Source organism: Teleopsis dalmanni, chromosome 1 (assembly GCF_002237135.1).
Source record: "Teleopsis dalmanni isolate 2A chromosome 1, ASM223713v2, whole genome shotgun sequence".
NCBI lineage: Eukaryota > Metazoa > Arthropoda > Insecta > Diptera > Diopsidae > Teleopsis > Teleopsis dalmanni.
Window position 1 is genome coordinate 199,209,357 of NC_051846.1, and position 27,980 is coordinate 199,237,336.

At 31.1% G+C, this 27,980-nt stretch overlaps 3 protein-coding genes across 4 annotated transcripts in view; 2 read left to right on the forward strand and 1 right to left on the reverse strand.

Moving 5' to 3' along the window:
- The window catches only part of LOC119671240, a 28,604-nt gene extending 19,999 nt beyond the window's left edge, over positions 1-8,605 (forward strand). For both annotated transcript variants that reach the window (XM_038081780.1, XM_038081779.1), the window contains exons 3-4: positions 7,875-8,007; positions 8,073-8,605. In XM_038081780.1, coding sequence (XP_037937708.1) covers positions 7,875-8,007; positions 8,073-8,400 — 461 coding nt within the window. In that variant the 3' untranslated portion in view covers positions 8,401-8,605. The remainder of the gene's footprint in view (positions 1-7,874; positions 8,008-8,072) is intronic.
- Positions 8,606-8,676: 71 nt separating this feature from the next.
- On the reverse strand, positions 8,677-27,277 carry LOC119671241 (CAD protein). The gene is made up of 9 exons (XM_038081781.1): positions 27,139-27,277; positions 22,943-23,946; positions 19,880-22,878; positions 19,716-19,820; positions 11,484-11,623; positions 11,140-11,411; positions 9,471-11,080; positions 9,026-9,409; positions 8,677-8,962 (listed from the first exon to the last, which is right to left on the reverse strand). The coding sequence occupies exons 2-9, from the start codon at positions 23,925-23,927 to the stop codon at positions 8,762-8,764; spliced, it is 6,696 nt and encodes a 2,231-aa protein (XP_037937709.1). The 5' UTR covers positions 23,928-23,946; positions 27,139-27,277; the 3' UTR covers positions 8,677-8,761.
- Positions 13,494-19,021, forward strand: LOC119671242. Its single transcript, XM_038081782.1, has 4 exons — positions 13,494-14,005; positions 15,713-15,844; positions 15,934-17,710; positions 17,773-19,021. Exons 1-4 carry the CDS (start codon positions 13,614-13,616, stop codon positions 18,847-18,849), a joined length of 3,378 nt encoding a protein of 1,125 aa, XP_037937710.1. The 5' UTR covers positions 13,494-13,613; the 3' UTR covers positions 18,850-19,021.
- Positions 27,278-27,980: the final 703 nt, after the last annotated feature.

Sequence of the window (27,980 nt, forward strand, 5' to 3'; positions counted from 1 at the left end):
ATGTACGGACTATAAACTGAATAAAAAATTCGAATATTTCCTAAAGATTACTGATGAAGATGAGTACTTGGCTATACTCGAAACAGCCAAATTTCAATAAATTAACTAAAATTTTTGTTGTCTTTTCATTACTATTCGAACCCTTTTAACCCTTTTTTCATCGTTGCTGTTATATTATTGCAGCTGTTCTTCTTTCCTCTTCCCAATGTAGCAGGCGTCACATAATTTGAGTTGCGAATGTTTTTATTGTATTTCATTTAAAGCTGTTTGTATACATTTCATGTACAATGCTGCTAGGAGATGGTAGATGCCCTAGAGCTTTCATAGGTAGTTCCCGTTCCCCATTAAACCGATCGCAGTACAAACGACTATAATTTATACATATGTATATTCATTATTAATGCATCATAATAGTAAGATAAAAATTATATCTGAAAGTCATCCGCCAAGTAAATTTCTGGCTAGGGATCTGTATAGTTCCATATTGATAAACCACCTGATAAAATGTGTTGAAAGGTGATTCATTGGAATCTACAAGAAAATAGAACAGCAAAACTAAAACTTTTATGGTACTGGCGATTATGACCTTTATGAAAGATGTGGCGATTAGCAGAAAATCGTACATGATTAAAGGTTTTTTGAAGCTACTATATCCAACTTTTAGGCAAACTTAAAGAAATGAAACATTTATATTGAATATTTTCCATGTGCTTTCTATAACTAATTATCATTGATGTCCCTTTTAATATTCAAGAAATATTTGCTTGGATAGCAATAGAGGATGATATAAGGAGATATAGTTAATGGATTTAATTAGTTCAAATAAGAGTTCAATGCCTAAATGTTCTAAAAAAATTGGGATTAATCTTTGCAAGATATTGTTTGTACAAAATATACGCATAGCTAGACAAATAAATAGCATTAGATGGTTTCAACTTGTCCAATTGGCGAAAAAAATATGTGTATATAATTTTTAAATAATTAAATAATGTATTATACCCCGTTTCATACCACTACCCTTATCAATGGTGGAATTCCAATGTTCATACGAAGCGACGCTTGATTGTCGTAGATCTATCTATGGATATGAAATGTATTGTATTGTATGAATTGTTTGTAGAACAAATCCTAATATAGACGAAAACCAAATGCGGGGTTTACAGCCAAAAATGATTATAAAATATTTTGTAAAAATACTCCTTTTAAACAATAACTGTGAGATGTGTAATTTATTATACTTCATCATAATTTTTTTTTATGGCAGTTTAATTCTTAATTAAGCTTCAAAAAAGTGTTGAGTAATTAAATTATATACTCGAAAATTCGTTATTTAAAATTTATTAAATTCTCGCAACATTTTTGTCACTTAAGTATGAAATTTATGCTAAATTTTTTAATTTAAGATATTGCGTGTTAAAATTATTTTATTCGGATTAAAAAGCGTGGATCTTGTCCATTTGAAGTTTTATTGAATTAAAATTCTGTTCATTATTAAAAACGATTCATTAAATAAATTGGTAGGCAAATGCTGTAGAAGGAAATTATTTTATTATCTTAAAAAAGTCTAATCTGCACGGAAATGTATAAGAAGTTGTGCTAAATAGCAGTTTTTTTTTTAAATTAAAATAATAATACCAAAATCGATATTGGATTGACAAAAAGAGTTGATATATTTGTGAACATAGACTTTTAATAAATATGCAAAAATAAAACTTTGTATATAAAATAAAATTTATTGAATTTAAAGAGAAATACGGAATATAAAATAGCGCCGTCTTGTCTGCTTCTTCTTGACACACCTGCTTCTAGAGCGAAAATCGTTCACTGTTAGTTCAATGTTAACACACCTCTTTTATGTTAAACAGTTCGAAATCGAATAGTTCAAATTTATTAAATGAATATGAAATGTATATTTCAAATACTTGTTGCTATTATCATTTATTGTTATTTAGCATATATTCGGAAAATATATAAAATTTTTTAATTTAAATTAGGATAAAGTTTTTGTTATATGTTTAATATATATCCTTATAATTAATATCTACTATATACCTGTTTTATTAATGTGCTTAATGATGACTCGTGATTTGGCTCTAAAACCTCTGACCTACATTGCTAACTTACATGTGTTATTTTTCACTGAGTTGTCGATCCAATACCAGCTAGATTTTTTTAATGTGCTGTCCAGGATACTGAACTTATATATTTTTTGGGAGTGGGTTGGTTGGTTATAGTAGTTGATTAATAGAGTCTCTTCCAACACTCATAATTTGCTTTATTTTTAATTTTAATATCACATATCACTCAGGACAAACTTGTATAGATAAGATAGGTTTCTTTTAATCTACTGCCCAGGATATTAAACTAATATATTTTTAGGAAGTAGGTTGGTTGGTTATATATATAGTTGATTTATAGATACTCTTCCACTTAACTTTATTTGGGTTTTTCATTTTAATACCACATTCTTTGCAACAGACCTGTATAGATAAGACTGGATTCATCCAGTAGAGTTTAACAAATTTTACAAATCTTTTGTCCAAAATCAATAAGTAGTCCGCAATCAAGAAGTACGTATAAAATAAAATAATATTATTAGTATTATTAATTATAGTATTGTTATTATATTATAAATCAAATATTAAAAAAGACACTAAAAACATTATTATTGAAAATGATATATGTATTAGTGCTTCTAGGTCGATAATAGGCCTCCAGAAACTGCAAGAAAACAGTTTCTTGAGAATTCGATTCTACTATAAGCCAAAGCTTGGTAAACACAGAACAAATGTGTAATTATTGTGCAGATATTTTATATTGATGCTTTTATTCAACTTTTAAATTGGTTTACAGAACTACCTCTCACGTTAAAGTTTAATTACACAATCCCTCTGTTTGATGATTATATTTCTCTCTAGGTTACTCAGGTTGACAAAGTCGATTAACAAAATAATTGGAGTAGGAATTGTGTGTGATTGGTCAAACTGTAATTACATACGCCATCGTAACCCGTTTGTACCCCATGTGCTGTAGAAAATATAAAATTTCATTTTAATGTATTAATTTATAATCATTTGTTATATTTTTATATATATATTATAATATATAGTATTTAATAATTGAACAGTTCATCATATTACACTACATTAGGTATCTTAAGTTCCATATTCAATTTTTAAATTTAATTTTAAGAATTCGTTTATTTTAATTTCCAAAAAACTAATAAATCAAAATTTATTACATATTGTAGAGTACAATTAACTGTTAGCTCATGATTTAAACACTAAACTTAATAGCTTTTTCCGCTGCAATAAATCAAATTTATTATTTAAATGTCAACAACCAAATAAAACTTATGCCAGTGCTTTGAAAAATTACGCCAATTAACATGATTTACAATTTTATGATTTTTTTAATTCTTAATTCTAATACACTGTTAATGTATCTGTTAATATGTCTGCTAATGTGTCTGTTAATATGTCTGTTAATTTGGGGTTTTATTTATCAATTAAATTGTTAAAATTTATATTGTTGCTGAACATATATATAACACAACCGAGCGGCATTCGTAATTACAATGAAATCTAAATCGCTTAGCAGATTTTTATTTTTTCTATCAATGATCGTGAACTTCAACTTGATAACTGAAATTACTTATCATAGAGACATCATTCTCATACATACAGATGTTTAAAAAAAAAACAAATAAAATAAAAAGTATACAAATAAATAAAAATAAATAAATATGATAAATAATAACAATTAAATTTTAACAAATCATGCACGCAGTTTCATTACTTTTTTTTAAAAATGTTTATTTTTATTTTTCTTTAAAACCAATCGTTTTTAATACTCTTATAAAAATACTCTAATACTTTTTAATTTTATTTACACAAATTTTATAATATTATTTTGACATATTTTGACATTTCTCGAAGTCAATAAATTGTGTTGGCGACAATTTTTTTGCTAGCAGTAATTCGATTTCATCCAATATGGCCATGCTCGATTGGCAAGGTTTAATTACCTTTCGAAAGTGAGTACTCGAACACAAATAGCTTCTGTTAGCCACTGTCTGGCGAAGCTAGAAGCTATTTGTGCAAATTGGCAATCATCTGTAAAATAAAGGCTTGCCCGTGAAAAATAGATACAATTTCCGACATGAAATACAACATGTTCCGTTGCAAAATTTTATATACTATATACTATAATATAGATACAACTTTCCCATGAAAACTTTAAAATCGTTGTCACTGCAAACTTATGCGTCTAGAACAAAATAATGCGTTCTGTTGTCTTTCGTTCTGTTTTAATTGGCAGTTATTTATTAGCATTGCGTATTAGAATTTAAAGTTGATCTAACGAAATAATTGAAGAGAAAATTGAAAGTTGTTTACCTAAATATATTTTAATTAAACTGATTAAAACTTAGTAGTAGCAGTTATGTATATCTTACAATATAAAAAATTTTTAACAGTCATGCCGTAAAATTTATTAAGGCGTAAATATATTTTTATACAGACTTTTATATAATATGTATCTCGTTTAAGTTGACTTCAAAGTTGATTTCATACTCAGTTATTTTTAATGACAATTATAAAAAATTAAAATAAAACTTTATTTTAAACTTGAACATTATATATAATATATTTTATTGAAATTAAAATGTATTCGGTCACAAAAAAAAGGTTCTTATTTCATTTTGTATTAAATTTTTTAAATGTTTGTCTTAATTGGGGCAATAATACTATATCAAAAAACATGTCACTTCAAAAATGTTACTACTATAATAATTATTCCATTAATATGATATATGTAGAACTGTATAATAGCTATTTGGAATTTGTAACCCCAACAATCTTAACCTACTTTGACAAGAAGAAGGAGAAAGAATTAACAAGTTCTTACTTATTCTACAGAAGTACAGTTTTTTCAAGCAGTCGCGCTTTTATTAAAACCCTTCTTTAAAAACTTTTTCTAACAGAAGAACTAAATAGGATATTGCAAAATTCTCAACATCTATAGAATATCAATAGATCCATAGATAATCTACGTAAAATTTGTCTTAGATTCACCTTTATACCAAATCAATTATATATATATATGCAAAAACTTAACGTTTTGACGAATAATCTTTGAGGTCAATATCAAGAGGTGTAAAACAAATGATCAATGTTTTGTTTTGCAGATATAGTACTTGTAATGGTTTAGCAAAAAATTACGATTACAATTTTTAAAAAACTTTTTTTTGAAGACCACTCTATTAGCAGAACTTTTCAAAATCGATATTGGAAGCTTTATGACATACTCAGAAAAATAAATAGATTTTACTGATGCAGTTAAGTTTAGCATTGGGAATGCATGTATTGTAGTAACATTAACTGCAAGTACCTAGAGTTGAACTTTACTATGTTTACTATGCAGTATAGAGTACTAAACCTCTAGAGAATGAGATATCTACAAAAATACAAACAATCTATGTGTCATTTATCGTAGACACACCCTTATACCAAAATGTCAGTATATATACTTGCTAGGCACAGATTTATTGTTAACATCAGGACTAAAGTTTTAAAATTCCTTTATACTACTCATTTAATTCTCATATGAAAATATATTAGCACATTCCAAAACGTTTGCAATATAAAATGTATGGTATGTCTTTTTATTGAAGAAGTGTTCTTAATTATTACTTTCACATTTGTGCTCTTTTAACTAAAATAATTTTCGAAACACTATTAATAGTCTTTTATCTACATGTATATGAGGTACCTATATATGCTAGCTTGATGACAAGTATAAAAATAAGATCAATTGCCTTTTATTCAGTGATGTAGTGGAAGTTGGATGGGGTTGGGAAATATTAAAAGGGTTTGTCATTCACAAAAATTTGACAAATGATTCACAAGACGACTATATTTTGTATACCATACATATTATATTAAAATATACTTTTTGCTATACTAGCTTTTCGTTATCAAAAAGCTATGATACCTCAGTCGTCAGTTATGCTCGCGATCTGCTGTCATATCAGTTATCAGTGTCATATATCAAGAACTTTATATATTGTATGTATACATATATGTTTATGTACTTTTGAACTCTTTTATTTTGTAGTTGTTGTAACTGCAGTCGATTTAATGGTCTTGCGAATGTTGAAACTAAAAAAAAAAAATTTGAGAATCTCTTGGTTGTCTTGGCATCGAATTTAACTAGACTGCTTCTAGAGAATGGCATTATTTCATAAAATTTCTTCATTTTTCATATTAGAATAGTTAGCTCAATATTTGTTTCTTTGTCTAGTTTATGATGTTTTACATATAAACTAAAATATTATAGTAGAATTACCAGAACTTGTAATAGTCAATGTTCAAAGTAAAATTATTATTATGATTAATTTTTTCATTAGTAAAATAATAATTTCATATTATAATTAGATCTTATAGTAATAAGATAAATAAAGAAAGATAATTTAAATTAAAAAAAAAAACCAAATAAATATTAATACTGTTTACTGTACTAGTTAGTCGGTGCATCTCTGTTTAATGATATATTGTATTTCAATATGTCTCCGGAATTTTAATTGACTTTTGTTTGCAATAATCTTCTATAAAGCGTTACACATTTGTATATTTTCAAAAGATAATTTTTAACAACATATATGTACGTAATTAAAAAGCGAAATATTAATTACAAGATGTGCAAGACCATTGCTTCATATATAGGAATTTTGCTTTTTGACAACCAAACATTTTTATCTTGTTTTATTGGTTAATATGTTTAAGTTCAGAGTGTAGTTCAAAAAACTGATTATTTTATTTTGACTAACACTAAGTAATGGATGAATATTATACCTATAAATCAATTTTTTTTTTTTAATTGTTGTATATTATTATTTAAACTAAAAATAAAAAAATTGTCTTTTTATATAATTTAAAAAAAATATATTTGTAAAATTATCTTAATTAATTCAAAATAAATTATTTATTAAGTAGGTATAGTTTATAAAATATGTTTATTAATTCTGTTTTTTTTTTCTATAAAAATTATTGATTTGAATTTAGTAGTATGATTGCCTATGACAAGTTTTGACTCAAAATTAAGTTTCCGATGTTCAATTTTGACCACACGCTAGTTGTTTTATTCCTAAAAGAATACCAGGTGCTCAGACATATAAGAAGCTTCACCTATTTTAGACAATTTAATTGAACTTATGCATATTTAAATAAAAGCTTTAACAGAGTTGCCATGCATATTAAAAAACTTCTATAAATACATGTTATTGACAAGAGTTCTGTTGACTGATCTTGAAGTATTTAGCGTTGCTAGTATTAAACTGAGCAGCATTAAGTATAAGTAGTTCTATATATATACTATATATATATACATATTATCACCAAAAGGTGAGCTCAGTAAATTTTTTTTTTTCGGAAATATGACGAGATGTGGTAGAACACTTATCATAACATTTTTGAGAGTGCGCAATAATGTATTAAAATTTGTGTTATAGATATATAATTATTATAAAATTATATATATTGTATTATAAATACAAATAATAATAGGTATATTTTTATTTATAACATTAGTTACACAGTGTGTAACACAAATTCTTTGTTCATAAATCTTTTGCAGTAGTATAACAGAATTCTGTTAATTTTCATGATCGAAAGTTCTGTTAAAAAGCTCTGCTAAAGTTTAGTGCTTTTTCATTTCAAAGCTTTCGACAAATTAAAAAATTTTTTAGAGTTCGTTTTTAAAACATTTCTTATATGAAATAAATTTATGATATTTGCTATTGGCTAAAATTATATTAACTAATTTACTGTTTTGTTTTATTAATTTTATTTTATTTATATTTTGTATTTGCATAGTTACTAAAGTGACTTCAGATGGTGAACCACATGAAATGATGACAATGATTGCTGGACTTTCCGGCTTGGCAGTAGCCATAGTTATATTGGCTATACTTGCATCATTTGTGACGTGCAAGAAAAAAGAAAAAGAGTAAGAATTTTAATTTACTTTTATTGTTTATTGGTTATAAATGCATTGATTTATTTGTTTAATAGAGAGGAATGTTGTGAAGATTGTGGCCCCAAAACGATTACTGCTCCAATAACCAATTTATCACCATCTAATTTACCAGACCCTGAGAGCCAACGTTCTTCAATTAATACTATCTGTACCAGAGACTCGAGTGGTCAAGATTATTCACGTCCACCTTCAGTTTCCATTATATCCAATGGCAATCTGCAGGGAAACATGAATTCAGCCTTCGTTGGCAGTGAGTTGTGTCTCTGCGATAGTTTGGGTAAAAATAAAAAGACGTCCCAATGGGCTGACGAAGTAATACAGATTAGTGGTAACAAAGAAACTGTTATCGATACTAGATATTAATTTGTATCTTATACATATTATTAATTTTCATTCATTTTTTATATTATCTCGGGTTATGCTATTGCAAATGCAATTATAAAGAATTTATGTAAAATATTGAGACTGATTAGAAAAGAGAAGAAATCTATGTGGCTTGTTTCTTTTCATTAACTTAATTTAATGTTTGCATAGTAAAAATATATAAGAAAATAATTATTAGTTATAAAGATAGCAGTCACTGCTGTAATTTATTTTATAAACAATATAAGAAATATATATATTAAAAAAATTCACACAATAAAATATTAATAATGTTTTAAATTCTGTTTAAATATATCAAAAAAATTTGTCTTTCTTGCATCATATAAATTGTCTCAGTTCATTAAGTTCTGCAGCCCACAACCATAGCCAGTAGAGCCATGCGAACGTACATGCCATATTCTGCCTGACGGAAGTATGCTGCCCTAGGATCAGAATCAAACTCTTTACTTATCTCGAATACCCTGGGCAGAGGATGCATAACAATTGTGCGGCGATTGGCTCTTGTCATGAGTTTTGGAGTGACAATGAAATGACCGCAACACTGGATTTATAAAATAAAACATTTTGTTAAACGTAAATTTAATATAATATTTATTAAAATTACCCGTTCATATTCCTCATCGCTGGTAAATCGTTCTTTTTGTATGCGTGTCATGTATAGAACATCTGTTGTAGGCAATGCTTCTTCTATGCTTTTCATTACCTTTTGGTTAATACCTCTTGCATTTAAATAACTTACAATCTCATCCGGCATACCTAAATTTGGAGGGCTGACATATTGTAGTGAAACGTTGTAAAGTGTCACTAAACGTGCTAAAGAATGTACTGTACGTCCGTGTTTTAAATCACCAACCATGGTTATTGTGAGTCCATTAACAGTACCAATTTCCTCACGGATAGTGAAAATATCTAACAATGCTTGAGTTGGGTGTTCGCCAACACCATCACCAGCATTTATCAGTGGTTTACGGGAATGTTGAGCGGCGCGCTTAAAATAGTAAATGTTGTTGTAAGAAAAGATGTTTAAAACCAAAAATCGAAATACCTACCTTAACTGCACCTATTTCGGGATGTCTTAACACCAGCACATCTGAATAACCTGCGGTTACAGCAATGCTGTCTTCCAAAGTTTCACCTTTTTTTACTGAGGAGCTAGTTTGATCCATGTAAATTACTTGTCCACCAAGCCTTTGCATAGCAGCTGCAAAGCTACAACTTGTGCGTGTGCTTACTTCATAAAAAATTGAAGCCATTATTTTACCCTTTAAGATATCATCGACTGGACGATCTTTAACCACGCGACTCTTAAGCATTTGTGCTAAATTAAAAATGTCATTTAATTGCTCCTTACTAAACATATCAACACTGAGCACATGTTTTCCTACTAAGCTATGAGTTACTGGACTTAATGGCGCATTTATTACCGTAGTTTTCTGTATAAGTTCTTTTAAAGCAGTATTACTAGCTGAATCACAGCGTATACGCGGGGATGGTGAAATAGGGCGTAGGAAGTTGTGATCACCAGCGAAGTGTACATTAACCTTTGTAGGCGGTTCAGCTAATAACTTGGCAAAGGCCTCATTAGTTTGAGAATCTGACGCAAGTTCTGTGTTACGCTCATAGGCTTTTAGATTATCAATTCCTTCTAATGATGTTTGAATTTCAAGTGATTCCATAGATTGTTGTTGCAACAATTTTCGATTGTATTGGTTACGTACATTTTGCCCGAAACCAGGATTTACCAATACTTCACCATCGATAAATGCAACTTCACCTCGTAAAACCACACGATGAACCCTGCCCTTTACCTTTGTGCCTTCGAAAGGCGTCCATTTCGCTTTGGAATGCATGTAGTCTTTTGAAATTGTCCATTCTTCATCTAAATCAACCTCAACGTAAGTATTCGGTTGCTCAGGTAAACTAAAAATACGTTTCGGATTGCGATAAAATTTATTTTTGATATCATCAAGCGTTAAACGCTCTTCATCTACAGCTTTGAGCAACAAGGGCAAAATTGTTTCTACGCCGGGAAAACCAGGTGGTGGCTTTTCAGAATTTTTTTCTTCCCAAGTGTGTGGTGCATGATCAGTAGCGAAAACATCAATGAATTCTAAATTATCCCATAACGCCTCTTGATCCTCTGGTGAGCACAATATTGGTCTTACTTCCGCTCTACCAGCACCGATCTTATTAATGTCATTAGTAGATAAAAACAAATGGTGAGGGCAAACCTCACATGTGACACGTATTCCTCTTTCTTTTGCAGCACGTATGATCATAATTTCTTCCCTACGTGCAACATGACAGATATGTACGGCGCGATCCAGTAAATGAGCAAGCAGAATCACAGCGCTCATTGTTTGTTTTTCAGCATGGCAAACAATGGGTGCACGTTTTGGCCAGTTTTGAAGATGTTTCTCCCATACCGTCATATCTGTCATTTTAAGTGTACTGAATGTGTCGTTGAGATACATTTTTAAGCCTGCTGCTTGTGCAGCAAGTTCATTAATGTTTTGCCAATTTGTATCCGAAGCTCCGACGTATAAAGCATAATCACAACGTGCGCCTTTTTTAGCCAGCTCTTGGAAGAGTGTAAACGTAGTGCGATCAACAATAGATGGATTAGTGTTCGGCATAGCACAGACCATAGTTATACCACCTGTTAAAGGAAGTTATAAAATAAATTCTTAAAAAATTTATTAAATTTTAATATATCACCTGCTAATGCTGCTGCTGTACCGCTGGCAAAATCTTCCTTATGTGTGCCACCAGGTTCACGCAAATGTACGTGAACATCTATAAAGCCTGGTAATGTCACCATACGCCGAGAAGTCATACAATCAGTGTGTGTTTTCATAGCTGGCTTACGACCAGTAATACGCATAGATTCCACCAGTAATTTAGCACATTTAACATCTGTAACAAGTGGTATGGAATAGTCTACAGCAAGTCGGCGTGTACGATAGCCGTGAGTCATGAAGGAGGAAACTCTGATTTAAATATATAGTTATAAAAATAGTATTTAAAGCAATATCGTTAAAAGCAGAGCATCAAAACGTTACCTCCTAGCACCTCCACCGCGCATAGGTAGATTGATAACTAAATCAAATTGTTTGTTAGCTAAAAATTCTGCTAAGTGTCGTAGTTCTCCATTAGGGTCTTCTGATGTAAATTTATCAAAAGTCCATTGAACTGACTCCACCTAAATAAATAATAGAAATAGGTTATCTAATTAAAAACTATGGTTTATGAAAGATTCTTTTAAAAACCTATAAGTTCTCTTGATATTTTTATATTACTTTTAAAAAGTATTCTCAATAATTATTTGAATTGTAGTAATCAATATGAAATCTACATTGATGAAAATATTTAAACTATTTATTTAATATTTTAAAATTAAAATGTTTTAACGTATATGTAACTGTTGTACTGCAAAATAGGGGAACAACACAAAAGTCAAACTGAGCTATATTTCTTTATATACAAACCCCTGTGTCTAAATCTATTTTGTAAAGTGAAATGTTACTCATTGCTTTGTTTAATGTGTTGCTAATCTGTTTTGTTGGTGCTATATCTTATCAACAGAGAAAATGTAGTACAAAGTTTAAATACTAATGAAGAGCATATCAAACACTAAATTACAGTAATACAGATCTTAAGGCATTGAACCTTTACTGTCAGTTGTTCTTTACATAACTTGATAAAATGCACACACAGCAAGGTATTGAGTTCCCTTAGATAAAGCTTACAGATAGTGAGTACGGATTGAATTTGAAATTCACAATATTTGATTTTATAAAAAAAATTTATTACTAATTAACCTATATTTTTATAATATAACAAGTGGAAAATTTAATATTATTAATACAGTACAAAATTTATAATCAATAAATAATTAAATTTTTTTGTAAAGATATTAAAAATAATGTACTATAATCAAAACCTTGATATGTACACTTTTAGAACTCTAAAATATATAAATAGGATGAATGGTATCTTAAACTCGAAGCAAAATAAACGGTAGATGCATGGATAAATTGACACCACGGAAACTATTTTCAAAACCTAAGAATGGTCAAAAGCTATGGTATCATAGTTTTGGCCTGAAACTATGGTATCACAATGAATAAATTTCTTATTGCAAAAATATCACTGATACTGTCAATAGTATTTACCATCCACTAAGACTCAGTAATAAAAGTTTAAGGGCACATATTTCAAAGCACACTTCAGTGTTGAATTAACACTAAAATTATATTTTTTTAGATCTTAAGTGCATCTGAATAGCATTATAAGCTTTGCCAAAGGTTCTAAGTAGTTCTAACCCTTGGGTTTTTATTTTATATGGTAACACAATGGGTCTATAGGTCTAAGTGGATCCTTTGGGATCGCCGGTCTAACCTAACCTACTTAACACTAAATACAATAGCGAACACTAAAGGCTTACTTAACTTGAATGTACATTGTAAAACTGACCCGAAAGATATTTTACTAAAATACGGTTGTGATAGATTTTTATCATAATTTTTTTATATAAGAAACGGAAATATATTATTCAAGATTCAAAATATAAAGAGTTTTCCAATCATGCAGTAGTATACTATTGATTTCTTAAAAGAAATTTGATTACTTTTAGATTAGTTATGTTTCAAAGGGGTATTGTCGAAGTCTTAAGGAAATTCGAAAGGAATTAAGGCTGAAGTATATATTTAGTCAAATTTTAAAAAGATTTCAGTGCAAATCTAATTTTAAAAAATATTGTGATTAATTGATTTAATTATCACTAATTATATTTAATTAACTGAGAAATGTTTATATTAGTATCTGCATAGCAAAGTTATTTAAAGAGTTGAAGTTGTTGCGACAATAAAATTACAGAGTCAATTAAACAAATAAAAGCATTTTAAAGAAATTATCAATTATACAAACATTTATATAAAAGTAAATGTAGAGAAGATAGTAATGAAAGCAAATTCAGATAAAATACAGTAAATTAATGAACAATTTTGATCGAAGATACCGACATCGATATCAGTCAATGAATATCTTCAGTTTTGAAACAACGTCGCAGCATTAACTAGAAAAGTTCTTGCAAAAAGTTGTGATATCAAAAAGTGAATATTAAAAAGAAAAAAAAAAAAATTAAAGGATAAAAAGTAATATTTTATTGGTTTTTGCGTGAGTGTGCGGAAATGGGTCGGTCGAGTTCAAAATTTTTGGAAACACCGAATAGTCCATTGCAAGAAATGCAATATCGGGAAACGAAACGGGCACTTCAGAAACGTAATCAGGAAAAAGAACAAAAGCGTATAGCAAAGCTGCAGAAAAAGCAAGCAAAGAAAAATAAAAAAAAGGATAAAAAGAAAACGAAAAAAAATAAGAATCGTGCATCATTAACAAAACGTACGAGTGGTGTGGAAAGATTGAAAAATCCTGATTACCAGATAGAAAATAATGAAATCAATAAAAGTGAATTCAATCGGCAAATGGAGGAAAAAATTCATATGCAGCTGGAAAATGATTTGTGTACTTTTTTGATGAATCACATTTCTTTGGGCACGCAATTTTTTGGAAACTTCAATAGGTTAGCCACGACAAGTTTATTAGCACTAGAAATTGCTTTAATTTTCCATAAAAATATAGAGAAAAACCTTGTTCAAAGTTGTGTTGATCACTATCAGTATCATCTTATCTTTGCAAATTAATTGCAAAACTGAACTTCAATAATTGTTTACTAGGAAATATTCATGCTATCAAGGTTGCAGGGGTTTTTTTTTATAATTTGATTTATTTATTATAAGAATGACTTAGAGATGACTGTACACTATATTTCAAAAATTGTAAATATCATAGAACAGTAAATATTTAATATATAATTGAATGACTAAAAATACTGACAATTTTAAGAAAATTCTAATTATACTCAACATATTTAGTTTAAAAATATTACTGAATTCTTTTTGTGCTAAAATAAAAGATGAGTAGACTAAACGATATGTGGGCATCTATGTATATGCAATCTAGCCACCTTATATTAAAAGGAAATCTCATTTTCTCATTGAGATACCGCGTAGATATATCAATCTGAGAGTAGTTTAACTTACAGGTTACTGCAAACTAGGGAACCATGCTAGAAGATTGAAACTCTCTTTCAATTACACCTCATCTACTCTCTCTTTGCCCAACTCATGCACGGTGACGACCGAACACTTTAGGAGCCCACTTTCTTAAGAATCTTAGTCAATTATAAGACGTGCTACTAAACAGCATTCTGAGCTTCGTCAAAGGTTCTAGGTGGTTTTAAACACTGAGTTTTTATCTTTTTACGGTAACACAATTGGCGGATCCCCTAGGGATCGCCGTTATAACCTAACCTAATCTAACATTATTGTGTGTTTTTATAATGTCCTTGCAAACAGTCCAACGAGATTAGTAGGTTACACTTAGTTGCTAGAACGTAGAGCGGCTTATTCTTTAAACCGCAAAGAGACAATTTTACAATTCACACTTAAGCGCCGATATGTCAGGATCTCGATTTTAACTATCACTTTACTTCACATAGCGAGTACTAGAGTGGATTTCACAAGCGTAACTTAATACCGACCTAAGCCGATCCTAGTTCTCGATAGATTGTAGCTTTACCTGGTTAATTTTAAGTTATTGTAGCCTAACTTAAACTTCTATTTATGTTTTTTGAATATTAGAAAATTGTTTTGAAAATGTTTCTAAATACATTTAAATGCAATCAATAATGATACCTCTACCGAAGTTGTTTCTGAGTCTTCCTCTGTTGGTTTAACCGAAACTTTATCGCCAAGTATTCTTGGTAGATGTGTTAATATCTTTCCTCTATGCTAAATCTCCATTGAGTCATGCGGTGTGCAGAGATTCCGTGAAATGATTTTAGAAATCCTTTTTCAGAGACAAGTACTCAATTCTACCTACCAGGTTAGGTGATAGGCTATTAAGAGCGTAGACATTAAGGCGCAGTTTCTTATACTCAATTAATGACAATCATAGCCGCTGAGTGGGTTGTTCTTTATTTCATTGTATTTAAAAGTATTATTAAAACTAGCAATAATATCTCTTCTGTATGCACTCATACATTTCTATTGTTTTAATATCGATAACAATATTTATTGCATTTCATATATTAATACATTATTTTAAAATTAATTAAAGTCATTTGGAATGAGTGCTTTTTCAATTATTGTGAATGTTTTACATGGAATTTTAAAGTAATTTCTTCGAACCGGTAAGATAAGAATAAATTTTGTTTACAATATTTAAGTGAAATGACAAATACCATGGAGGAGATGTTAAGTAAAGAGAATGCATATAATCAACACCTGGATGAACATTCAATTTTATTGACAAACCCTATAGATGCTATTGTGGCAAAGTGGGTCAAATATAAGCCAACGTAAGTTTTAGAATTAAAATTTTTAAAAAAATAATTCAAAATATTTATTACCCATAATATAATTGATAAAAATATAAACTCATTGTTAGGCATGGTCCAGACAAACATCGTGGACAAGTACTACAACCCCAAACATTGTATGTAATATTTGAAAATATTGACATAGCACGACCCAACGATGCTAATTATGATTCTATATCTGCACTTTGTAAAGTAGAAATGGATACAGATTATTTCAGGACTACACCATGCAAAGAAGATTACGTCGATATGTTACGTGAAATTAAGTGGAAAGGTTATGTGCGTCTTAAAATGCGAGAAGATCCAAAACTTCAAAAAAACCTAAGCAGTAATGTAGAAGAATATTATACTGAGTGTAGTTCAGGTTATAGCACTACAAGTGTGTATAGCACGAAGAAATTCACTAATGAAAGAAGAAAAAGTTTCTATAGCTCAGATTGTGATTATGATTATACTTATATTACACGTCTAAATACGAATTTACCGCTGAACGAACTTCAATTGAGTAGTTCACGTTCGGCATTTCAGGTAAATGAAAAAGTATTGCCAGAATCATGCGTTTCGAGCTTAGAAAATTTCATTGAACTAATTAATGACCTAGAATCTGATGAGGAAAGTGAGGAGGAAGAGTATGATGACGATGAGGAGGATGGCTACAGTACCACCAGTGAAACTGGTATGGAAAAATACAAAGACTACGAGACTTTAGAAGCGATTCGTTTATATAAGATTGAACAAGAACATCGCAAAAAATTGTTGAGACAAAAGTTTTTAAATTCAAGGGAATTCTTATGCTACTTTAGTGCATTAATACAACATAAATTGAGGGAACCACTTGGTCTTTCACAAGAAGAATTAACAACAGCAACATATCGTGGATGTTCTATACACACCGAACAGTTTGAAATTATACCTGCAATTCATGTAGCACATAATGCACAAAATTGGCCAGATTGTGCTTTTCAATTTCGAATACGAGATCGACCAGTATTTACAAATCCGTCAACAGGACAACAAATGCAGTGGCCCACGCGAGCTATGATCAAACGGATTGAGACATTTGGTTTTCATGTTGTGCCTATGGGTTATGTGCCGAAAAGACAACGGAATCCTTTTAGAGAAATAGAGTGGAGAATTGTGTTTCCAAAAGCAGAAAGGTATTTAGAGCAGCACTTGACGAATACTCAAGTAAAAGTATTTATAATGGCTAAAGCGCTTATCAAAACATTTGTGGAGCAGAGGGAAAAGAATAAAGCGTTATTGTTCGTAGTTGATCATTTGCGTATGCACCTCTTTTGGGAATGTGAACGAAATTACATTGCTTGGCCAGAGGAGTTTCTTGGAGAAGTTTTGATTCGTTTTTTAAAAACTTACATGCAGAGCTTACGGGAAAAATGTTTAAGAGACTATTTTATTGATGAACGCAATTTGCTCGAGAACATACCCGATTATTCACTTATAACTTTATATTCCATTTTAGCCGATATAACTGCCAACCCATTAATGCACTTAATGGTTGCTCTAAGAAATTTAGAATTTTCTGAAAAATTTTTTCCAAAATTAAATTTTAAAAGAATTTTCGAAAATTTAAGTGAAAATTATATAATAAAGCTTAAAACGTTATCAAAAAATTCGCGCACCCTATCAATTTTAGAAAAAGAAGAAGAAGAACCCAGCTTAATGGTAGATGAAGGAGCCAAAGGATTGGTGGGCATGAAACAATTTCGCGAAAAAACAAATGGTAAGTTACGACGAAGAACACATTTGATGAGGCATAATATTGAGGTAAAGAAAAAATTGGATTACGAACAGAAACGTATATCAATTGAGTCCATTGATGTTGAGGTTGGTATATATATGTAATAAAACTTTTCTTTCAATTATTTTTAATAATATTAATATTTCAGTTCTTTTTCACAAAGGATTTAAAAAATACACAAGCTCGTCATATTAATCAGGGATTGGAAAGTTTGCGCCGTACTAATATACTTGAAGTTCTTTTAGATCATTTACTGGCAATGTCTAATAAAGCTATACATATGCAAATAGCGCATACAGCAAAAATTTATATTGCTCAAGCTAAGAGACTTTGTAAATGCTATCACAAATCTGGTTGTGATATCAATGCAAAGGAGTACTTATCTGATATACACAAATTAGAGGAAAAACTACTTGATATAGAGGAAGCAGATGAACATGAAACTCACGCGCCTGCTTTACCAATACGAGCAAGTATAGATACTATACAATCTTTTCAAAAGACAAAGGAACAATTGTTAGATAGAGTTGAGACTGCTAAAAGTAATTTTTACGTTGAAGTGAAGTCCGATTCAGAGAAAAACCGTAGTGGATTAATCGAACATTCGCCAAAAGTGTTACGTCCACGTGTTAGTATTATTACTTGCGGTGACGACTCAATGACAAAACATTTGCAAATAAATGATAAATTAAAATCTCCAAGTCCGATTGAACCTCGTAAATCGATCAAATTTATAGAACATATAGTAGAAGTACATGAAGGTGATATAAATCCCATTCAAAAGCCTGATGTTCAACATCCTATTGGCATTTTAAGATCTCAACACAATTATAATAATTCAAAAGTATTAGAAGATAAAGTGGTGGATGTTTCGAGTACAATCTCAGAGGAAGAAGTAACTTGTGGAATTTCTCAAATACCAACATTGGAAACAGCAGCAACACCTTTAACAGATGCAACCATAACTGAAAATACAAGTACACCTACATCCACAACAGCAGATGGTGTTAGCTCAAAACCATTTTGGACCAAATTTGGTACAGCCGCTGGTATTTTGAAATCAACGCCAATCGCCAATTCGAAGTTAGCTAAGAACATTTCAACATCAACGGAAAAAATTCTAACTACGATTTCGGCTGAAGAGAAGACGGCTCAAATACGAGATATGGTTAAGCGAAAGACCGTACAACTTAAAGGAGCGTTTAATCAAATTTCTGATACGTAGTTATAGCTTTGCGGTCCTTAATTAACTGATAATTAGATTAATTAGTTGGAATTTATTTTGAAAATTGTTTAATAGGAATTTCATGTAATTTGTATGAGAATTATTTGATATGAAACGTTTCAGTTTTTATGTGGTTTTTATTAGTAAAGAATGAAGTGGTAATACTGATAAGAAATTTCACTGATAACGAGGTGTAAGCTTTAATTTTATTTAATGATATTAATTAATGCATAATAACATTCATTGATAAAATTAATTGATGCCGCAAAGTAATTACCATTATTGTAATATGTGTCAAAATTAGTTTATTATATGTGATTAAATGTCATCAATGTTGATATTAGATGGTAATAAAGTACAAAATACTGATAGAATAAAATGAATACAATGACAGTTATTTATTGATGTATAATTTAGAATAAAATGTTTCCAATCATATGTTGTGTCTCATATAATATAGAACACTTTGTATAGTTTATATAGGAAATGATATGTGTGAAATCTGCCTACAAGTGAATATGTCAAGAATCATTAGAAAGGTGTCTCTCAATTCGATATCAGTAAATAACTGACACCAAATTTTATTTGTTCTATTAATGAACTAAAGGTACTTGTCTGTGACGCAGACAAATTCGGTTAGCATTTCCAAGGGAAATAAAGCATTGAACCAAAAAATTCAGACTAAAAACTATTTATTATCACCTCTTGTAGACCAAAGATTAATGAAAACTGTAATGAACACCATCGCTGAACAAAAATCTCTGAAAATTTCATATGAGATATATTAATATACATTTAGTTAATAGCACTATAAAATGAATATAAGATTAAATACAACTGATTGGAAAGAATTCACAAGTACTTACGTCAACTCCGTGTTCTGCATAAAAATCCCCAGTTCCCATTGAAGCATATAGTTTATAACCCATTTTAGCTAAATCTCTAATAGACGGTAATAATTCCATTTTATGCTAAAAAAAACAAAACAAATTTAATAAAAATATTTAAAAAGAATAGTAAAAAAACTTACTTTAAAACTACCAATTGAAAGCAAAACAGCTTTCTTTGGTATTTGGAAACCAGTTGACATCATCGCTTTTAAATATGCTTCATAACGATTATCGCCAAAGCACGCAACCTCACCAGTTGAAGCCATTTCCACTCCCAATTGCACATCGGCTCCGGCAAGTCGTGAAAAACTGAATTGTGGCACTTTTACGCCAACTTTTCCGACACCGTGTAATACTTCTACAGGTTCGACGGGTAAACCAATGATAGCACGGGTTGCAGTAGCAACGAAATCATGATTAAGTGTTTTGGAGACAAAAGGGAAAGAACGTGAGACGCGGACATTACACTCAATCACTTTAAGTTCATTGTTTTTAGCTATTAATTGCATATTGAATGGACCAGTGACATCTAATAGGGCAGCTAAATCACGTGCAATACGTTTTATGTTATCGAGTGTTTCCTTATTTAAGTCCTGAGGTGGAGTTACCAACGTAGCATCACCAGAATGAACGCCTGCATTTTCTACATGCTCAGACACTGCCATACAAAGAATTTCACCATCAGCTGCAACTGCGTCGACATCGATTTCTTTTGCTTCAGTAAGAAATTTAGATATAACAACAGGATGCTCTTTGCTCACTAATGAGGCCGCAGTTAAATATGTCGCCAAATCCTGATTTGAGTATGCTACATTCATAGCAGCCCCAGACAATACATAAGACGGACGTACCAAACAAGGATACCCAACTTCTTCACAAAATGCTATAGCACTGTTTAAATTTGTAAGTTCTTTCCAACGTGGTTGCAAAATGCCTTTACGATCCAACATACGTGAAAATTTAAAACGATTTTCTGCACTATCAATAGATTCTGGAGATGTGCCTAATACCTTTGCTTGTTGGCGATGTAGATCCATAGCTATATTGTTTGGTAATTGACCGCCCATTGACAAAATAATGCCTTCGGATTGTTCAATTTCATAAATATCCATTACTATTTCAAAAGAGATCTCTTCGAAATATAAACGATCGCACATATCGTAATCAGTGGAAACTGTTTCAGGGTTATAGTTGATCATTATTGTTGATTTACCAAGATTTCGTAGTTCTCGTAAACATCCAACAGCACACGAATCAAATTCAACGGAGGAACCAATCCGATATACGCCAGAACCAACTACAATGGTATAGCCACCTGGGAATTCCAAATCGTGGTCAGTCGCATTATACGTTATATAAAGGTAGTTAGTTGCTGCAGGCCATTCACCAGCTACAGTGTCTATTTGTTTCACGAATGGCTTAATACCGAATTCCTGTCGCATTTTGCGTACTGCTAGTTCCGTACTATTTGTAGCTGATGCAATTTGTTTGTCTGAGAAACCCATTTGCTTAGCTTCGAGTATTTCTTCAGATTTTAACGAGTTTCCAGCTGTTTCTAGCACTCCATAAAATTCTATTATGTTCTTCATTTTGTTTAGGAACCATTTGTCTATTTTTGTTAAGTCATGCAGTTCATCAACGGTATAGGCATCTTTAAGAGCTGCAGCAAGCACAAATGGACGTTTATCAGTTGGTTCAGTAAGTTCTTCCTTCTTTAGAGGTTGTACAAATGGATCAAATCCATTAACAGCATTGTCGACCATACGTAATGCTTTTTGAAAGGCTTCTTCGAAATTTCGTCCTATTGCCATAACTTCTCCTACACTCTTCATAGAGCTACCGATATTCTTACTCACTCGTATGAACTTTGATAAATCCCAACGAGGTATTTTTACTACGCAATAATCCAAACTGGGTTCGAAACACGCTGTTGTAACACCAGTAACAGAATTTTTAATTGTAGGCAATGCTACACCTAATGACAACTTAGCTGCAACATAAGCCAAAGGGTATCCCGTTGCTTTGCTGGCTAATGCAGAACTTCTCGACAGACGTGCATTCACTTCAATGATATAATATTCTTCCGAATTCGGATTTAACGCATATTGTATATTACATTCGCCTACTACTCCAAAATGTCTAATTACCTTTAAGGCAGTACTGCGCAGCATATTGTATTCTTTGTTTGACAAGGTTTGCGATGGAGCAACAACAATACTTTCTCCAGTATGTATACCTAATGGATCTAAGTTTTCCATATTACAAACTGTAATACAGTTATCAAAAGCATCCCTTACAACTTCATACTCAACTTCCTTCCAGCCTTTAAGGGATTTATCAATAATTAATTGACTGGAATGCGCCAAAGCCTGTCGTGAAAGCGTTTCCAATTCAGTTTCATTGTTGGCAAAGCCAGATCCTAAGCCACCTAAAGAAAATGCTGCTCTTGCCATAACAGGATATCCTAGACGCGTTGCAGCTTCAAGCGCTTCTTCAACTGAGTAAACAGCCTCTGATGGTGCAACACGTTCACCAATTTCATTTACACGATCAGCAAATATCTTACGATCTTCAGTTTCAATAATGGATTGTATGGGTGTGCCAAGAATTCTTACGTTATATTTAGCAAATATTCCAGCGCGTTCGAGTTCTACCCCACAATTTAAAGCAGTTTGTCCGCCAAACGTGAGTAACACTCCATTGGGGCGCTCAGCTTTAATTACTTGCTCTACGTATTCTGGTGTTAAAGGTAGGAAGTAACATTTATCTGCAAGGCCTTTTGAAGTTTGAACAGTTGCAATATTGGGATTGATTAATATAGTTTGAATTTTTTCTTCTTTAAGTGCTTTTATGGCTTGTGATCCAGAGTAATCGAATTCTCCAGCTTGGCCTATAGATAAACCACCAGAACCAAGTATTAAAACTTTGCGAGGACGTTTTTCGAGCAAAGTTTCTGGTTTCGGTACGTATGTTAGGCGTTCAGTTAATTGTTTACGTAGACTTACGCTAGCTTTCTGAGAAGCTTGTTGCTTAACAACATCAAGAAAAACATCAAATAATAGCTCTAAGTCTTCGGGGCCGGCTGAGTGCTCAGGATGAAATTGCACAGAGAAATAGGGTTTCGTTTTGTGTATGATTCCTGCCAATATAAAAATTGATATGAAAATAAAAAAAATAAATAAATGTAAAAATTATGTGAGTACCTTCATTGGTGTTGTCATTCGCATTTGTAAAAAGTGGCTCCCAATCAGCGGGTAATGTCTTAGTATCCACAGCGAATCCATGATTTTGTGAAGTCATAAAACAACGTCCTGTGCCGTTATGAACGCAAGGTAAGTTATGACCGCGATTCCCATATTTCATTTTATATGTTTTGCAACCAATGGCTGTGGCAAGCAATTGATGACCTAAGCAAATACCAAAAATTGGTTTCTGTCCATTTTTATAAACCTTCGCTATTTGCGATACAGTGTCTTTACATACAACTGGATCGCCAGGACCGTTACTAATAAATAAGCCATCAAATTGAGTTTCATCCAAAGCATGATTCCAAGGCACCACTTCAACAGATGCACCACGCGATAAAAGACATCTAATTTGGTTTAACTTCAAGCCACAGTCAATAGCGCAAATTCTAATTGCACCACTTTCAGGACCAAATTTTCTGGTACTTGTTAAAGAGCATTCCGCAACTAAGTTTCTTTTGTTTGGATCATTAAAATTAAAGTTATTTATATTATCGGGTAATTCGTACACAACGCGACCCAAAATGGAACCTTTTTCACGTAGCTTTTTTGTTAATGAACGTGTATCGATACCACTTATACCAGGTATGCCTTTTGTTTCCATCCACTTGGAGAGTGTTAGTTTTGAGCGCCAGTGTGAAGGTTTTTCACAGATTTCACCTACTATTAAGGCAGCTACTGATATATCGTTAAACCATTCAAAATGTTTGGGTAAACCATATTCATCCATTTCAGAGTATTCAGGAATGCCATAATTGCCTATCAATGGATAGGTAAGCACAAGTAATTGTGCACGATAAGAACGATCAGTCATCGATTCTGTATAACCGACCATGCCAGTCTGAAATACAACTTCCCCATCGACTGGTATTTCTGCACCAAATGCATTACCCGAGAGGACAGTTGAGTCTTCGAGTATTAAAAAACAATTGCGGCCGGACATTTTGTTTTAAAAATTTTAGCTAAATAAAAACAATTGAATTAGATTATTTGGAACATATTATTTACATACTTTCAATATATGCTCACAAATTAAAACTTTAAAAAACTAGTAAATCCAAAAATCAATATCTGATATTGTAGCTACAATCTCAGTAATTTTTTTTAAAGTATTTTAGTAATAAAGTAAATAAAACTGAATACCGGGAATCACCAAACTCGTTTTTTCTTCTGCGACTATTAAAAACAGATAGTTTATTAAAATGGTACAAAAAAATTAACTGCTTCCATATATTTCTTAGATTAAGATACGTTAGATACAACTAGCAGCAATTATATTTTCCTGAAAGTTTGTTATACTGCTAGGTTTCAGAGAAAATGTATATGTCAGATTACAAGTAGACTGCTAATGGATCCGTTGCATTACTCTGGAGTTGAAATTATTGCAAGTTTTGTAAGGTTTCTAATAGTTTGTGATAGTGCACTGGAGTATCCGAAAAAGAGTTTAATGCTGGTTGCTAATGCTGGTTTATTTTAAAAATATCTGCCTCTCTTGTTTATTAAAAAATGACCGGTTGCAAGATAGATAACATTAAGGCTTCCAATCCTACTTAAATGAAATACGTTTTAGGGTCTAGCTGAGTTAATAGATGGATAGGTATATGTGCAAGTAAGTCTTGGTGCAACTGAATCAGTTTCCGGAAAAAATCGTTTGTCGTAGATTTTCAGGCAATAATTGATATGTGAATATATAGTAAGCAACTGTGTTTAAGATTGAAGTCAATCGTCAACCAACTGAAGTGTGGCTTCAGACCTAGCAAATCCACTCTAGACCAGATATTCACAGTACGTCAAATCCTGGAGAAAACCCAAGAAAAACAAATCGACACACCACTTATTTGTCGATTACGTAGCGCTTTTGACACTACAGCGTTGAACAGCACCACCAGTTCCGTTGGGAAGAATCTCTCCGAGCCGTTTGATACCAAACGAGGTTTCAGACAGGGTGACTCTGACTAGTCATGTGATTAGTTTAACTTAATGTTGGAAACGATTATTTGAGCAGCAAATTTAAAACACACTAGCACAATATTCTACAAAAGTGTAATGCTGCATACGTATGTTATGCCAATGATATTGTTATCATTGACCTGAATACCAACCCATCAGTGCGGCATTTTCCAACTTAGAAAGACAAGCAAAGCAAATGGGTCTTGTGGTGAATGAGGACAAAACAATTATAAGTTCGAAATAGTGAACGACTTTGTTTATTTAGGAATCAGCTTAAACACCAAAAATGACGTGAGTCTAGAGATTCAACGAAGAATCACTCTTTCCAACAGATGTTACTTCTGGCTAAGTAGGCAATTGAGAAATAAAGCCCTCTCTCGACAAACAGAAATCATGCTCTACAAATCTCTTATCATGCCTGTCCTGCTGTATGGTGCAGATGCCTGCACAATTACCCACAGTAATAAGAAGGCGTTTGGAGCATTCGAGAGAAAAATTCTTTGCAAGATCTATGGTCCCTTACAAGTTGGTTATACAGCTTATACAAGCTGTATAAGCTATACCGCGACATTGACATAGTTAAGTGCATAAAAATTCAGCGGTTTTGCTAGCTTGGTCATGTCGTGTGAATGGAAAAAAGTGCTCCGGCTAGAAAGGTGTTTGATTCGGTACCCGCAGGAGGCTGGCGGGGGCTACTCGACGCGGCCAAGGACGACTCACGTCTGTAATGTGTGTCTACTGATCTCATTGAGAGATGGTAATACATGATTGTATTACTTTATATTTGATTTATGGAGAGTGTAAATCTGCTGCTTAACTATGAATGATGAATCTCATATTAGTTTATAAAATGTTTACACTTATAATGTCTGGTATTTTCAGTTTGACTAACGAATTCGAAGCCTAACCTTATTGCCTGCCAGCTTCCTATCTAAGTAAATGGAATAGACCGTAAAAAAAACATTCAATTGAATATTGATTTAAATTTCGATATTTTTGTTAGATCTTCTGGGAAATAAAATTTTAAATATTTTTGTTAATCTTGAGAAAAACTGGTTACTCACAGTGAAAAAGCAGAATGTTATTATACTATTATTATAAGAGCTATTATATTTTTTAAATTATGCTCTATGGAGACTTTAGTCTATAACTGTGAAATTGAAAGTTATCTAGAAAAGCATACACAAGTACCAAAGTCTTTGCGTTTGCCCACACCTGTTGTTTTTATTATAAAATTGTTTGTTATTGTTTACTTGGCAAAAGAATTCTTATGCTCTCCGCTATAATCTCTCAGCGATGGATGTGTCGGCTTTTTCACGACATAATTTTTTTTTATCAGCAATCAACAGTATGGCAGACATTCGGAACAACAAAGCTGAAGAGACCTAATTTTTGCACAAAAATAGAACATAAACCGGCAATTGCTTAAATAAATAAATTATTTGACCATTGAAAATCACGTTTTTACTTGTGAACTCAAAGTGCTCGGCTGATATTGTTGATAAGACTTAACATTAACATGGAAGATATGTATGTATCGGAAGATATATAATTATTTACTTATGTAAAGTAAATAAAAAAAGTCATGATTTTCTTGGAATGAGAAGTGCTTGTTTGTTTTTTTTACTTTATTTGTTTATCTTCAATAGTCATTAAATAATTTTTTTCGATTATTCATATTATTCTGCTAACTTGTAATTATCACACATATCAGAAAAATATTTAAAAAAAATTGCAAAAAGAAAAAAGTTCCAGATGTTATTTCATTTGATAATTAAAAACCGAAACCGGTTCAGTACAGTCGAAACTACAGATACAGTCTGGATACTCTGTCTGGAGAAAAACCTTTTATGTAAATTACTTCTGCGTACATTTTTAAGTGCGTTTTCGTGAGAAGTTTCTGATAACTAAAAACACGTTCACACGTTCAGATACAATAATATTAAGTAAATACATATATATACTGAGTCAAATTTTATTATATTTTGAAATTAAGAAAAATATTATTGATTAAATTAATTTTATGCATAATCCTATTATTCAATGATAACTTATTTGAAGAGTTGAATAACCTAAACACTTTGGTTCCATCACAGACAACTTCTGCAGTTGAACAAACATGGATTTTGCATTATACGTAGTTTTATATTAAACACATTAAAGACTAAAAGTATTGTTATTTGTTAAATTTAGTAAACACTCACGTTTTACGTATGTGAAAAGATAAATAAATATTTTTATCAAAAAAAAAATTAATTCAAACTGTCCACGTGGTTTTTAGAGTTTTCCTGTATTCAACCGTAAACAAAACCAACCTTCCAATTTGGCCGCTGAAGAACGACTAATAGAATTTATTATTTTTGCCTAAAAGTTTCTTCTTCGAAAATTCGTTCAAGTTTTGGTGAATATGAGTGTGGTGAGTATGAAAGCTTAAAATTTGTTGAAAACTTTCGAGCAGTGGCGGTTTAAAATATTTGAAAATGTAAAAATAATTTCTTAATTATATAATTTTGTTAATTAAAAAAATAATGTTAATTGTTATGCTGTCTATTAATTTATATGTATTTTTGTAGTATCTTGAAATACATAAGAATAGAATTATTGGTCTGTAATTATTAAAGTAGAACCTAAGGGTTGTTTTCAAAGAAAATTCATAGATAGAATACCTAAACACCCACGATAATTATTTTTAGTGTACTATATCTTAAAGAAACCTTTTGTTGTTTAGAAATCCATTGTTTCAAATTTTATTTATATAGAATTCTTATTCCTAAAATATTATCATATGTTAAGCTGAATATCTGAATGGGGAAAATAATTCTTAATATTGAAAATGTTTATATATAGATTCTTATATAGATATGATATGATATATCTTATATATAGATCTTATATATAGATATATCTTATATATAGATCTATATTTATATATAGATTATATATAGATAGAGACATGAAAATTTCTTTAATACTGCACTATCTTCTATTCGAAGATATTTCTTGTCAGGGAAGCGAAGATTCTTTTTTTTATTCCTTGTGTTTGTTG

What these genes read in the sequence shown, in the direction of transcription:
- LOC119671242 (XM_038081782.1), top strand. Translation starts at nt 13,614, where the DNA reads ATGGGTCGGTCGAGTTCAAAATTTTTGGAAACACCGAATAGTCCATTG. An exon ending in TTTTTTGGAAACTTCAATAG is followed by an intron (nt 14,006 to 15,712) that starts GTTAGCCACGAC and finishes ACAATATTTAAG; the next exon opens with TGAAATGACAAATACCATGG. An exon ending in TGGGTCAAATATAAGCCAAC is followed by an intron (nt 15,845 to 15,933) that starts GTAAGTTTTAGA and finishes ACTCATTGTTAG; the next exon opens with GCATGGTCCAGACAAACATC.
- LOC119671241 (XM_038081781.1), bottom strand. Translation starts at nt 23,927, where the DNA reads ATGTCCGGCCGCAATTGTTTTTTAATACTCGAAGACTCAACTGTCCTC. An exon ending in ATGCAGAACACGGAGTTGAC is followed by an intron (nt 11,624 to 19,715) that starts GTAAGTACTTGT and finishes TTATTTATTTAG; the next exon opens with GTGGAGTCAGTTCAATGGAC. An exon ending in CGCGGTGGAGGTGCTAGGAG is followed by an intron (nt 11,412 to 11,483) that starts GTAACGTTTTGA and finishes TATTTAAATCAG; the next exon opens with AGTTTCCTCCTTCATGACTC.